The sequence below is a fragment of the Schistocerca piceifrons genome, chromosome 4 (assembly GCF_021461385.2).
Source record: "Schistocerca piceifrons isolate TAMUIC-IGC-003096 chromosome 4, iqSchPice1.1, whole genome shotgun sequence".
NCBI classification, from domain to species: Eukaryota; Metazoa; Arthropoda; class Insecta; order Orthoptera; family Acrididae; genus Schistocerca; species Schistocerca piceifrons.
The window spans coordinates 269,402,031-269,417,146 of NC_060141.1; the positions used below are offsets into that span (position 1 = coordinate 269,402,031).

At 43.6% G+C, this 15,116-nt stretch overlaps 1 protein-coding gene across 1 annotated transcript in view; it reads right to left on the reverse strand.

Moving 5' to 3' along the window:
* Positions 1 to 3,003: 3,003 nt before the first annotated feature.
* The window catches only part of LOC124795782 (ovochymase-2-like), a 137,237-nt gene continuing 125,124 nt past the window's right edge, over positions 3,004 to 15,116 (reverse strand). Inside the window, exon 6 of the mRNA XM_047259864.1 lies at positions 3,004 to 3,016. Within this exon, the coding sequence (XP_047115820.1) occupies positions 3,004 to 3,016 (13 nt within the window). The remainder of the gene's footprint in view (positions 3,017 to 15,116) is intronic.

Genomic DNA, 15,116 nt, shown 5'->3' on the forward strand with positions numbered 1-15,116 from the left:
CGCTGAGTCGACTGCCGGCGCATCCTGATGTCATCACAACTTGGTGGCTGTACAAGGCCGATACACAGCAGTGTGCTGCACTGCTCGCTGGTGCAGCCATTCCATGCCAAGCCGTTTCGCTGATAACGAAGTGGTGTCCTCAGCATTGTGGCACCCGGTGATGCAGACAGAGGAACAGTGGCACTGTAGCTAGAAATAATAAATCACATGGGAAACTCAGACGAGTTTTAATACGGCGCATCATGACAGTTTCCATCCTCATCCAACATACCCTCTACACTATGTTTGTTCGTCCAACTTCTAGGATTCCCGTTCCTGGAGATTTCCATTTCTTTTCGTCTGAAATATCTACTGTGGTATTCATTGTCGCTATATCTACAGCCTTAGACAACTTCATAGTGACCTCGTTATTGCTCAATACTTCAGCATTCCACTTCTTTCAAGAGTGATTTTTCCGGATGATTCTCTTCAACTTCAGTCTACATTTTCATCATTGCTAAGTGGTGATCCTCTGTATCTGCTCCCGAGTACCTCTTGCAATCGAATGTCTGCTTTCGAAATTTCTGTCTAACCATAATGTAATCAAGCTGGAATCTATCTGAGGGCCTTTACCAAGAATGCCTGTTCCTCTTGCAATGTTTGAACAATGTATTCAGTAATACTAGCTGAAATTCATTGCAGAACTCTTTTAGTCTTTCTCCTCTTTCATTCCTATTACCAAGCCCACATTCTCCCTCAACCGTTTTTCTGTTTCTTTCCCTGCTACGACGTTACAACCCCCCCCCCTCTCTCCCTCCCGTGTTTGTCCGATTATTATGTCCCTTTACATAGCAAATTACACGACTAATATCCTATTCTAGTGTCTCTAACTCTTGATCTACCCCTTGTTTCGTCAGTATGTATACCTTTGCTGTTGTTGTTGGCGGTGGTTTGTTGTTGATTCTGATGAAAACAACTCGGTCACGGAATTGTTTACAGTACCTCTCTCTCTGCCTTACCTTTCTATTCATAGCGAGTCCTCTCCTTGTAGTACAAGATACTGCTGCTGTCAATATTACCCTGTATTTGTCTGACCAGAAATCACGATCTCCTTCTCTTTCACTTCACTGCACCCCCTATGTATCTACGAGGGCTATCTACAAAGTACATTACGTTTTGGAATTAAAAATAAATAAAGTATTGGAATTTTTTTTATTAGATACAGATGAAAGCCACACATAAATACTACTTTTCTACATAGTTTCCATTTAAATTAAGGCACTTATCGCAGCGATGGATGAGCTTGGAAATTCCTTCGTCGTAAAATTCGGCCACGTGCGCCTTCAACCACGTGGTTACCTCTTCTTGAAGCTGTGCGTCGTCATCAAAACGCTGCATAGCCAACCACTTCTTTATTGCTGGGCATAAGTGGAAGTCGCTCGGTGCCAGGTCGGGACTGTACGGCGGATGAGGAAACAACTCCCAGTTAAAAGATTTGAGAACTTCACGAGTGGCATTTGCCGTGTGGGCCCGGGCGTTGTCGTGAATCAGCAAGATCTTTGAGCCCAACTTTCCCCTGCTCTTGTTTTGTATTGCTCTTCTCTGAGGTTGTGCAGAGTTTGGCAATACCTTTGAGAGTTTATTGTAGTGCCTCTTTCCAGGAAATCCACAAAAATCACACCTTTTCTGTCCCAAAAGACAGTCGCCATCACCTTCCTTGCCACTATTGTCTGCATGCATTTCTTGGGTTTTTGGGGGAAATTTGTGTGCTCCCACTGCATTGACTGCAATTTTGTCTCGCAGTTCACATGCTTAACCCATGTTTCGTCACCAGTAACGATGCGATCGAGTAATGATTCGCCATCTTTCTCGTAAGCATCCAAAAACGTTAACGCTGCAGTCATTCGCTGATTTTTGTGAATCTCTGTCAAGATTTTTGATATCCATCTTGCACAAAACTTGTGGTAACCAAGCTTTTCGGTAATGATTTCGTGCAACAAACTTCGTGAAATTTGTGGAAAACTCATAGAGAGTTCCGTTATTGTGAAATTACGGTTTTCACGGACCGTGGCATCGACTTTTTCGACAAGTTCGGCAGTCACTATGCTGGGTCTTCCACTTCGCTCCTTTTCAAACTGTCACAGTAACTCAACGGAGTACAGCACGAACCTCTCACTAGCATGGCAGGATGCCGACTGAGCGGCGGAATGCCATGACACCAAGATGGCCGCGCTAGCCCCGCCCCTAACGGACACAAACGAAAACATAATGTAGTTTGTGGATAGCCCTCGTATACTGAGCATTTGCATTTCTCTTTTCAGGTTTTGTAGCTTCCCCACCATGTTCAAACTTCTGATATTTAACGCTCCGACGCATAGAATGTTAACGTTTTGTTGGTTTATGAATCTTTTTCTTGTGGTGACGCCCTGTCCCCTCTTGGCAGTCCTCTTTTGGATGGGTGTGTGGGAGGGCGGACTAATGCGAAATCTTTTGCCAATGGAGAGATCATAAAGCTTCTTTTTTTCAATTAGAGGCCACATGTTCTGTGGATATACCTCATGCGTCTTTAATGGAATGTTTTTCGTTCCCCTGCCTTTTGCATCCACACACCATCGATCACTGCAGGTTCTTCCTCCTTTCGTTTCAGTTTCCCAGTTCAAGGGCAAGAAGTTGTATTGAAACTCTGCCCTCTCCTCAACCCTTTGTATCGAAGCTGCTGGTGAAAGAGAATGACTCCTTACACTGGAATTCTTCGAACGTCTTCACTGATGATTTTTATCCATAATTTAAGCAATAGCTGGGATCAAACTTGGGACCCTGGACATTTGATTGATAACCAAAGACGCTATTCCTAGACCACTATTTTTCCCTTTTTTTCTTTAGCTAATCTTCTTTTAAAAACATAATAATTTTCCAGGAAAATGAAAGACAGTAAGTGGCATAACAATTTCCTTTTGTGCGGAACTTCATTGTTTCTATGTTTTTATTTATTCAGATTGAAAATTAAATCAAAAGGAAAATTATTCACTTCTTGGGCCTGAAAAAAAAAACAGTAATAAAATATTTAAAACCCTTTTATTGCAGTATTCTTCTTCAGACTTAAATTTTAACGTAATTTTTCCTTCTTCTGAAATCCTTTACCTCACTGTCTCTCTCTGTTCAAAAAATGATATTTGGCGTCTTTATAAATGCAATATCCTGTGAATGTAGTAAATGATTGCTAATATGAATTCCGCCCATGTTGTATTGTGGTCTTCAGTCCTGAGACTGGTTTGATGCAGCTCTCCATGCTACTCTTCTATCCTCTGCAAGCTTCTTCATCTCCCAGTACCTACTGCAACCTATATCCTTCTGAATCTGCTTGGTGTATTCATCTCTTGGTCTCCATCCACGATTTTTACCCTCCACGCTGCCCTCCAATACTAAATTGGTGATCCCTTGATGCCTCAAAACATGTCCTACTAACCGATCCCTTCTTCTAGTCAAGTTGTGCCACAAACTTCTCCCCAATCCTATTCAACACCTCCTCATTAGTTATGTGATCTACCCATCTAATCTTCAGCATTCTTCTGTAGCACCACATTTCGAAAGCTTCTATTCTCTTCTTGTCCACACTATTTATCGTCCACGTTTCACTTCCACACATGGCTACACTCAATACAAATACTTTCAGAAACGTCTTCCTGACACTTAAATCTATACTCGATCTTAACAAATTCCTCTTCTTCAGAAACGCTTTTCTTGCAATTGCCAGTCTACATTTTATATCCTCTCTACTTCGACCATCATCAGTTATTTTGCTCCCCAAATAGCAAAACTCCTTTACTACTTTAAGTGTCTCATTTCCTAATCTAATACCCTCAGCATCACCCGACTTAATTCGACTACATTCCATTATCCTCGTTTTGCTTTTGTTGATGTTCATCTTATATCCTCCTTTCAAGACACCATCCATTCCGTTCAACTGCTCTTCCAAGTCCTTTGCTGTCTCTGACAGAATTACAATGTCATCGGCGAACCTCAAAGTTTTTATTTCTTCTCCATGGATTTTAATACCTACTCCGAATTTTTCTTTTGTTTCCTTCACTGCTTGCTCAATATACAGATTGAATAACATCGGGGAGAGGCTACAGCCCTGTCTCACTCCCTTCCCATCCACTGCTTCCCTTTCATGCCCCTCGACTCTTATAACTGCCATTTGGTTTCAATACAAATTGTAAATAGCCTTTCGCTCCCTGTATTTTGCCCCTGCCACCTTCAGAATTTGAAAGAGAGTATTCCAGTCAACATTGTCAAAAGCTTTCTCTAAGTCTACAAATGCTAGAAACGTAGGTTTGCCTTTCCTTAGTCTAGCTTCTAAGATAAGCCGTAGGGTCAGTATTGCCTCACGTGTTCCAATATTTCTACAGAATCCAAACTGATCTTCCCCTAGGTCGGCTTCTGCTAGTTTTTCCATTCGTCTGTAAAGAATTCGCGTTAGTATTTTGCAGCCGTAACTTATTAAACTGATAGTTCGGTAATTTTCACATCTGTCAACACCTGCTTTCTTTGGGATTGGAATTATTATATTCTTCTTGAAGTCTGAGGGTATTTCGCCAGTCTCATACATCTTGCTCACCAGATGGTAGAGTTTTGTCAGGACTGGCTCTCCCAAGGCCGTCAGTAGTTCTAATGGAATGTTGTCTACTCCCGGGGCCTTGTTTCGACTCCGGTCTCTCCGCCCAAACATTCAGAGTAGCAGAAAAGTGTTCCAGTGCTATAATTCCTTAAGGGTAACCGATTGTACATTTGCTATTTAAACACTTGTTTGACCTGGCGGTACTTTAAAGGAAGTGGGGTAATAAATCAGAAATAACAAATAATATATGAGTATGTTGAAGAATGGTACTTAACTTTGGTACAGTTTTATGCAAGGCACTTGATGCTCTAAGCCTAATACAACGAAATTTAAATAACTATTGCTCTCACTTGGCAGTCAGTGATACAGTCACTGTAACTGATAGTAGTGATTACAGACTCTCTTAAAGTAGTCCAGTTGCTCCGTAAACAGCGACTCTTACGTCGGAAGGTAGTCATCACAGTACTGTGCTGAGCTGGCTGCAGGCACTGAAATGAAGTGTCTAACTGCTGGTTCAGTACTATGTGAGTGTCCACGGCGCGTCATGATTTGGTACCTGTCGTCGAAAGAATTTCCGTGTCTGTCGGTGCAAGTCGGAAGCAATTTAGTCCACGCCTGACAGCTCTTACTGTTGAGGCTGTCTACACTGTCGGCAGATGTATATGATGCGCTGCGGAAACGGGAAGAAATCCAGGTTTATTAGTGCCGTCTGGAGGGTGTTGTACAGAACTGAGAGGTGCCAGGCGATCGATTATGCCTGTGCGGTGGCGGCTTCTCGTGGTATTTGTTGTGTAGCGCTTATTTGGTACAAAACATTCCCTCCCCTGTGGGTGGAAGGGAGGTGATGAAGCCGGTTGGTTTCATTAGTGTCATGCTTCCTCGCCGTTGTGCCTATTTGGTAGGTTCACAAACGCTGTTCATCACAGTATTCACCCATAGTACTGTGGGAAACCCACACAATACCATGGTGAAGGAGTGGCCGATAAAACTTTTGCCATTTCGACTTCCGTAAGCTGGTCTGAAGTGGGAGGCATGACGTCCTCTTTCAATGGCGCATCGCAGGCTGAATGCAACCGGGGCCATTTGCTCTAGGCATTGGCGGGGCATCTTTCGACTGCATCGTAAGATCCCTCAAATGGCTGGCTGCATATAGGTCTTCTGAGTTTGTAAAAGAAAACAACCTAGAAGTTCTGCCTGTATGCATATGACCGTGATGTGGGATGATTTGCTTTTTATGCTGTGTTGCGAATCCATGTGGACATCTAATCTTAAACTTAACATTGGCAAGGTGCTCTATGACTATGTCTGGTACCAATGGTTTTTTTCCCACGCGTCTTGTACATTTAAATGTGGAGTGGACCATTCATATGAAAAAATTTTTGTTTCGACTCTTGTTGAAGATCGACTTCTGGATGCATGAGTGGGTTTTAAATTGGCATTAATGTTGGATGCGGTCTTCCATGGAGCTTCTCCAGCGCAGTTTGTACATCGTGAGGAGTGGCTCTTATAGTTGGACCAATCCAGTCGTGAGCGACTTCAAAGTTCGAACGAATCTTTCAGCGAGTACATTGGCCTCGGGATGAAACGATGCAGTGCTGATGTGTGAAATGTTGTTGGGTACACAAAATAGTTTAAAATCTGAAAAGAAAATTGTGTGTCATTTTCAGTGACATTAGATTTCGGCAGTCCTTCAATAGACAAGGACTTAGACAAAGCCTGAATGGTCTTTTGTTGAGGATATTTCTGACATATGTATCACAAATAGAAATTTGAAGAGAACATCGATGAGGATGAGCCATTGGCTTCCGAGAAACGATTATGCAAAATGAATATGCAGACGTGGCCACGGTTCTAATGCCTGTGGCCACGGAAGATATTGTTGAGGCGTAGGTGAGTGGTATTTTTTGACATTAGCTGCATTTAGACAAAGCGTTTGAATGAATTTGTCAATATTTTCCAAGTAACTTTTCTCTCTATCAATGCGTTTGGTACGAACTACGCCCCAATGGCATTCATGCAGCATCTGTAGTCCCTCAGATTTAAGCACCTGATTTCGTATATAGTACAACGACACCTTTTTACATTCTAAGTGCATCCCTCAAATGCCATTAAGATTTAATATCTTGTTGATTAAGTAACTTCTTATCATCAGGCCACTCCGTGTGAATATACAGTTTCAAGTGGTTCAAATGGCTCTAAGTACTATGAGACTTAACATCTGAGGTTATCAGTCACCTAGACTTACAAGGGGAGGCCGCCAATTGCGAAATTCAGATTCGATTCATACTGCGCATAATAAAAGCTCATGGCCAGAGGTATAATGTGGCAAAGCACCAAGATGCACTTCTCAGCCGTTGTCGAAAAAATCGACAGTTAAAAGAAACCGTTGCAGTGAAATACTCTCTACGACTAATAAATCTTCATAGCGCTGTGGCGCAGCGGTAAGCGCTGTGGTTCGTAAACCAAAGGTCGTCGGATCGAATCTCGCACTATGCAACCTTTTTTTTTTTAGTATTTGTTTTTTATAATTCAAATATATATATATATAATTCCCGGCAATCAGTTGCAACAATTATGCATATAATAAGTTGTTGAAAGTCGTTTGTCGTGGAAAAACTGGCGACTTCGAACATCATTATGTTTTCCGCAAACAAAGTTGTGTTTCACAAATGTTATTAATTGTCTTCATAATGTTAACCACGCATAGTTAACGGAAGACGTAGAAACGATATTCCGAAACGAATACGTATAGCGTAAGTCAAACGTTCGAATTAGAATAGAGCCCCCACGAACACAAATTTGCTGTGGCAGGTATGAAATACACTCCTGGAAATGGAAAAAAGAACACATTGACACCGGTGTGTCAGACCCATCATACTTGTTCCGGACACTGCGAGAGGGCTGTACAAGCAATGATCACACGCACAGCACAGCGGACACACCAGGAACCGCGGTGTTGGCCGTCGAATGGCGCTAGCTGCGCAGCATTTGTGCACCGCCGCCGTCAGTGTCAGCCAGTTTGCCGTGGCATACGGAGCTCCATCGCAGTCTTTAACACTGGTAGCATGCCGCGACAGCGTGGACGTGAACCGTATGTGCAGTTGACGGACTTTGAGCGAGGGCGTATAGTGGGCATGCGGGAGGCCGGGTGGACGTACCGCCGAATTGCTCAACACGTGGGGCGTGAGGTCTCCACAGTACATCGATGTTGTCGCCAGTGGTCGGCGGAAGGTGCACGTGCCCGTCGACCTGGGACCGGACCGCAGCGACGCACGGATGCACGCCAAGACCGTAGGATCCTACGCAGTGCCGTAGGGGACCGCACCGCCACTTCCCAGCAAATTAGGGACACTGTTGCTCCTGGGGTATCGGCGAGGACCATTCGCAACCGTCTCCATGAAGCTGGGCTACGGTCCCGCACACCGTTAGGCCGTCTTCCGCTCACGCCCCAACATCGTGCAGCCCGCCTCCAGTGGTGTCGCGACAGGCGTGAATGGAGGGACGAATGGAGACGTGTCGTCTTCAGCGATGAGAGTCGCTTCTGCCTTGGTGCCAATGATGGTCGTATGCGTGTTTGGCGCCGTGCAGGTGAGCGCCACAATCAGGACTGCATACGACCGAGGCACACAGGGCCAACACCCGGCATCATGGTGTGGGGAGCGATCTCCTACACTGGCCGTACACCACTGGTGATCGTCGAGGGGACACTGAATAGTGCACGGTACATCCAAACCGTCATCGAACCCATCGTTCTACCATTCCTAGACCGGCAAGGGAACTTGCTGTTCCAACAGGACAATGCACGTCCGCATGTATCCCGTGCCACCCAACGTGCTCTAGAAGGTGTAAGTCAACTTCCCTGGCCAGCAAGATCTCCGGATCTGTCCCCCATTGAGCATGTTTGAGACTGGATGAAGCGTCGTCTCACGCGGTCTGCACGTCCAGCACGAACGCTGGTCCAACTGAGGCGCCAGGTGGAAATGGCATGGCAAGCCGTTCCACAGGACTACATCCAGCATCTCTACGATCGTCTCCATGGGAGAATAGCAGCCTGCATTGCTGCGAAAGGTGGATATACACTGTACTAGTGCCGACATTGTGCATGCTCTGTTGCCTGTGTCTATGGGCCTGTGGTTCTGTCAGTGTGATCATGTGATGTATCTGACCCCAGGAATGTGTCAATAAAGTTTCCCCTTCCTGGGACAATGAATTCACTGTGTTCTTATTTCAATTTCCAGGAGTGTATAAACTCCGTTACTCGCTCGTTACACTTGAATGACAGATGTTGAATGGGCCGAAACGAGCCGCCGCATAACAGCGTAGTTGCCTGCTAACTTCGAAAGAAGATAGATGCGGTCCCTAGAGCAACTTATAACATTGTCGAAAATCAGTGCGGACGGGAGAGTTTTGGTACATCCTGTTAAAAAAAAAACGGAAAAATGGAAGGGGTACAATTGGAGAGCGATCCGCCTCCACCAACATGCATAAGCAATTATATATATATATATATATATATATATATATATATATATATATATATATATATATATATATATATATATAATTCGTGTTTACTGGGAAATTTTCCGCAGTGTCTTGACTGCTGATATCTACTGCAAAACAGACATCAGCTGATGTGTCAAACTTTTTGATTTGACTTGCTGGCAGAGGTGACAGCAAATTTAGGTTCCAGTGATGTGCTGTGGACTTGGATGCAATTTCATAGTCGCAGTTCGACAGAAGAGCCCAGTGCTGCAAACTTTGAGCTGTCCGTGTTAAGAACAGTATTGTTCCGTACAAATATAGCCACTAAAGGTTTGTGTCGGTGAGGAGTGCGAATTTACGTCCATAAATATAATCATGGGATTTCTTGAGTGGAAATACAACTGCGAGAGTCTTCTTCTTGACAGGATTGTAATTTCTTTGTGCCACTGTCAAAGCATTTGACACGACCGCTTTGAACCCAAGGCCGTGATGGCGATGTGATAGTACGGCGCCTATACCACAGTCTGAAGCATCTTCAGCAAATGTGAGCATTTTACTTGGATCACACGTCGTAAGACAATTTGCGTCAAGCAAACACAGTTTTAATATGTTGGCATTCACTGTTACAGTTCCATTTGGCGCTCTTACGTAACACCTTGTACGGGGCTCACTGATGGAAGCTACTTGAGGGAGTAACTTTCGATAATAATCTATTTGGCCTAACATCGAACGTAATTGCTAGACGTCCTGTTGAGCGGAAGGATTCAACGGCCTCAGAGTGTTGCAGCGTCGTCTTCCTGCCGTGTGCAGAGGTATTGCACTCCACGCTGAAACAACATACACTTGTCTTTGCTGCATTTCAAATTTTCGATTGTAGAATTCTGAAAATAGATACCAAATTCTGTAAAAGAACATGTGACGTTGAGCTTGAGACAATTATGTCGTCAAGGTAATTTATAGAGTTCAGAGTTTTCTGAAATAATTGTTCTAAATACCGTTGGAACCAACTTGGCAGCCTGGTTGTTCCGAAGGATAATCATTTGTTAATGATAGAGACCAAATGGAGTATTTATCTCCATAAATCTCAGTGTATCTTCCTCCACAGACATTTGCAAATATGCTTCTTTGAGATCCAGCTTGAAAAAGTACACATCACCAGCTTGACATCCGTTCTTCTGGCTTGGGAATAGGATAAGAATCAATAATGGAATTAGAATTAACCGTCGCTTTGTAATCTCTGCAAATGCGAAGTGAGCCGTTCGGTTTCCGGACAACTGTGATCAGCCCTGCCCACTGGCCACTAGTTATGTCTTCAACAACCTCACTCTGTTCAAGACGGTTGAGTTCCTGCTTCACTTTATCTTTTAATCCAAAAGGAATGTTGCTTGCCTTGTAAAGTTTTGATCCCGCGTTCTACTTCAGCGTAATGTGTACTCTGTAACCTTTGAGACTGCTTTTTGCTTTGGAAAAAATCTTATCACATTTTGCAGCAGCTGATTTAACTTTCCATTCGCATTGTCACTTTGAATCTGATTTGGTCCCTCGTGAACAGTGAAATCCAAAGCGTTGAAGAGATCCAATTCTAATAAATTCGTTGCTTTATTGGCATTTACAACCACGAATGTAGCCTGTTTCGTAAACGGTTTATACGTGACATCCGAAATTGTCCTTTCACTAGAATCTCCAGACTGTTGGAACCGAACAGCGAGATTTGAAAGTCTGTTAACTTTGGCATACCTTAGTTTTGGGACAGTTTGCAGGTTAACAATTGAAATTGACCCAGTGTCAATTTGAAAACTGATTGGCATTTTGTGAACTCTATGAATTACAGCTGATGATCTGTTATGGCCAGCAAATTGGCATTAATGTGACTTTTGTCCGTCTGACGTGTGAACTATCCTGCTCCAGACGCTGGATATAGTTCCAGGACTCAGCTTCCGATCAAATGCTGAAACGGGTGGCAGCGGTATTTTGAACTGCGGAGCTTGTGTTTGGTCTTCGGATTTGTTTCTTTCAAGTCGGGCCAAGCCCGCTACTGTGAGCTCCTGGATCGCTTAAGGTCTTCCCAATAAGTTTAGCGTTGGCTTAAGAACGAGTTTCAGCTCGGCCATGTCTGAAAAATCTGCTCAGAACAGTTTATAAAACAAAAAAAAAAAAATCTTCCTGGAAATGAAACTGGGGAGCTACCATAGAATGTACTATGAACACAAATATTTTAAGCCACGCAGTGGTGCCACAAAAATCAGTGAAAATAATCATGCGCTCCAAGTCGAGTAAAAATAAAATTTGTCCTGCTTAGTAATTTTTCTCTTTTTGTCGAGTACTGTTTCTTTTACTCGTTTCACCGGCCGGTGTGGCCGTGCGGTTCTAGGTGCTGCAGTCTGGAACCACGTGACCGCTACGGTCGCAGGTTCGAATCCTGCCTCGGGCATGGATGTGTGTGATGTCCTTAGGTTAGTTAGGTTTAAGTAGTTCTAAGTTCTAGGGGACTGATGACCACAGATGTTAAGTCCCATAGTGCTCAGAGTCATTTGAACCATTTTTTTACTCGTTTCCTAGTGTTGAGAATACTGTGAGTTTGCATTGACGAAATTCGTAATCCAGTTTTTCTCGTCGCCAAAATGTTGGGACTTGGCGAAAAGAACGAACAGTCGTTAAAGTTTTCCGTTGTTGCCAAAATGTTGACTGGAAAACATTGTAAGCAATTTTTAAAGTTTTTCCTTGTCACCAAAATGTTGTGAATTTAGTAACTGAACGCTATTATTAATTCAACCCAAACATCCAAGGTAGTAGGAAAGTGTTTCCCTGCTAGAGTTCCTTAAAGCTAACTGCTTACATCCTTGCTAGTCAAACACTTGTTTGACAGAGTGGCACTATAACAGAAATGTGGCAAAGCGATAAGAGAAAACAAGCAACATTTATTTAGAGATGTTAGAAAATGGTACCTAACTTTGGTACAATTTGATATGCAGCATGTGATGTCCTAAACCTAACTGTAATACAATGAAATCCAAATAATTCTTAGCCACTGCTAACTCGGAAGCTAGTCGTCAGAGTATTGTACTGAGCTGGCTGCGGGCGCTGAAGTGAACTAATTGCTGGCTAGGAACTGTGTGAGTGACCTCAGCGCTTCATGTTAAGCTGATTATCGGCGGAAGGATTTCTATGTTCGCAGTAGACGTCGGAAGCAATGTAGTTCTTTCAACATGGGATGATCACGGTGGGGTGGGTTTGTTACACTGCAGAGAGCTGAACAGAGATCATGTAGGCCAAGAAACACACATGCGGGTTGAAAAAATCACAAACAAGTAAAAAATATAAGGCTCTAACAGGAAATTTCTGGGGTAATGATATACTTTTGCAATATTTAAAGGTATGATAATTCAGAAATTAACAAAGTTTAGTAAAAAGTTTCATCTTTGGTGCTTGGACGTGCGAGATCTCAGCGAAGTGATACGTAAATATGACGTGATATACATAATGTAAGTAGGTACTTGAAAAGCGTAAAAATCGCAACAAAGTACATACTTAGTAAGTACTGTGAAGAAATGACACTGCCATGTCCAGTTCTATAACCTGTCGGGCAGAATCCTTACTTGCGAAAGTTTGGAAGTTAGAAAGGATAGGGAGGGGTTGAAGAGGATCTCACCAGTGCAACTACAGCCATCATTTGATCAAACTTACAGTATATGAAGATGGGCTAAAACATCTTGAAACTTATTGGAGTCTGGTGGGAAAAGAGTACAGCAAATTCTTGCTGTGCCTAACGCACCGTTTTAGCTCACCACCATAGATATACACTGCCTGAGAAAGAAAGTGAAGTGCCTAGAAGACATTGTCCATTGTCAATGTAACTTCGTTCATGTACACATCTTCAGTGGGTACATAAATGATTAAGGTTGCAGTTTTCTGTCACAGGTAAAACTGTCACCAGTGTGCCTTAGTGATTTTCGGGTTTAGTGTTGTTACCAGAGCTGGTAGGGTACATAAAGAGTGTGAACAGTCTCAGATGTTGAGTATCACTGTGAAGGACGCGGAAATACTGCTTACTCATGTGAGGCAGCGTTTCAGCACATGACATAGTTTCAAAGGGGGCCTCGTTGTGGGTCTGCATTTGACTGGCTGTGCAATATCCAGATTTTTAGGACACTCAGATGTGAAAGTGGACCGATGTGGGACTGCAAGGGACCTTTAGGGCAGGCATACTCGGCGTCAAGGCTCCAGTCGACGTTTGACCACCATTGAGGGAGCATCGCTGTTCTGTGCATCAAGCACACTGTAATTCCTTCGCATCTGCACCTGTCATCCAAGAACAAGTAACGGGCTCCCTGCAACATTCTGTGTCATGTCATACCATTGGATAGAGACTAGCTGCAGCCAGAACCACAACACAAACGGCTGCGTTTGGACTTGTGCCGTGACTGGAAGCATGGACCGCTAATGAATGGCGTCGCATTGTGTTCAGTGATTAATTGTGGCTTTTCACTAATCCAGATGACTATTGTATGGCGGCGACTTAGGGAGAGTTCGCATACTTACAATGTTTTGGAGAGCATAGTAGTGTTATTCCCAGCGTCATGGTATGGAAAGCCGTGGTGTATGACTTTGTTAAGTCAAGACTGGTAGTGACTCAGGGATCTCTGACGACATAGTGGAGCGTTAAAGACATCGTGCATCCTCTTCTGATACCTCTCATTTGACAGTACCATGGCGTTATTTTCCAACACGACAATGCTCGTCCACACATGGGTCGTATCTCTATGAAATATCTGCTTTATGAAAAGGCAATCCCGTGGCGAGCACTATCCCCGATCTGCCCCCCACGGAACATATATCGGACCATGTCGGTCGTTAATTTAGTCCCACTGTCAGTATCCAGGATGTCAAGGACCAGTTACAACAGATGTGGGTCGGTTTGATGCAGTAGAGTATACGACAGCTTTTTGACATCGCTCCTAACCGAAGCAGTTCATACATCCAGGCCAGAGGGACTGTAGTGTCATACGAATAAATGGGTTCATATTGTCGACTTCTTTATACATTTGATTCAATTTTGTAATCATTGAAATGGCGCAATACACCCTCTCAACCAGTGAAGCTTCATTTCGTTTCCTCCTCCGCCTCTGGGCGCTTCACGTTTTTGCCAGACAGTGTATTTTTTAAGTACTCACCTTGTCACTGTTTAAAGTATTTGATCTGTTTCTACCATCTTGAATTTTCATGCAGAAAACTTGGCTACTTCTGGAGTCTTAGATGTTTTCAGCATGTTTCACTAGGACCATTGTCACGGTGTCCATGTATAGGGCATATATATGACTGTAGGTGAGAAGTATGTCATGGCAGCCGCCTTGAATTAATAAACCTAAACGATACTTGTGACTGCGCCAAACTGAAGACTACCTCACTGCTGTATATCGTCTATTCTTGTGTTTCTGTGGCACACACCCTCACAGCCAACTGTCTTCACCTCTTGTTTGTTACAAACGTTTTCGCTCACTTGATCCTTGAAAACAGTGAAATTAAAAGAAAACAACCTGTTGTGAGATCATGAATATAGGCTGGTATTTTTCAGAATGTACCAACGAGAACTTAACAAACGGCCGTTTGCATGCCTCGTCAGGCCGAGTAGACTACACTGAGGTGATAAAAATCATGAGATACCGATATGCACAGATACAGATGGCGTACAGGAGGTATAAAAGAGCAGCGCATTGGTGGAGCTGCCATTTGCACACGGGTAATGCATGTGAAAAAGTTTCTGACGTGATTATGGCGTCATGACGGGAATTAGCAGACTCTGAACGCAGAATTGTTGGAGCTAGACGCAAGGGACATTCCATTTCGGAAATCGTTAGGGAATTCAGTGTTCCCAGATCCATAGCGCCAAGAGTGTGCCGAGAAAAGCAAATTTCAAACATTACCTCTCACCATGGACAATACAGTGGTCGACGGCCTTCACTTAACGACCGAGAACGGCGGCGTTTGCATAGAGTTGACAGTGCTAACAGACAAGCAACACTGTGTGAAATAACCG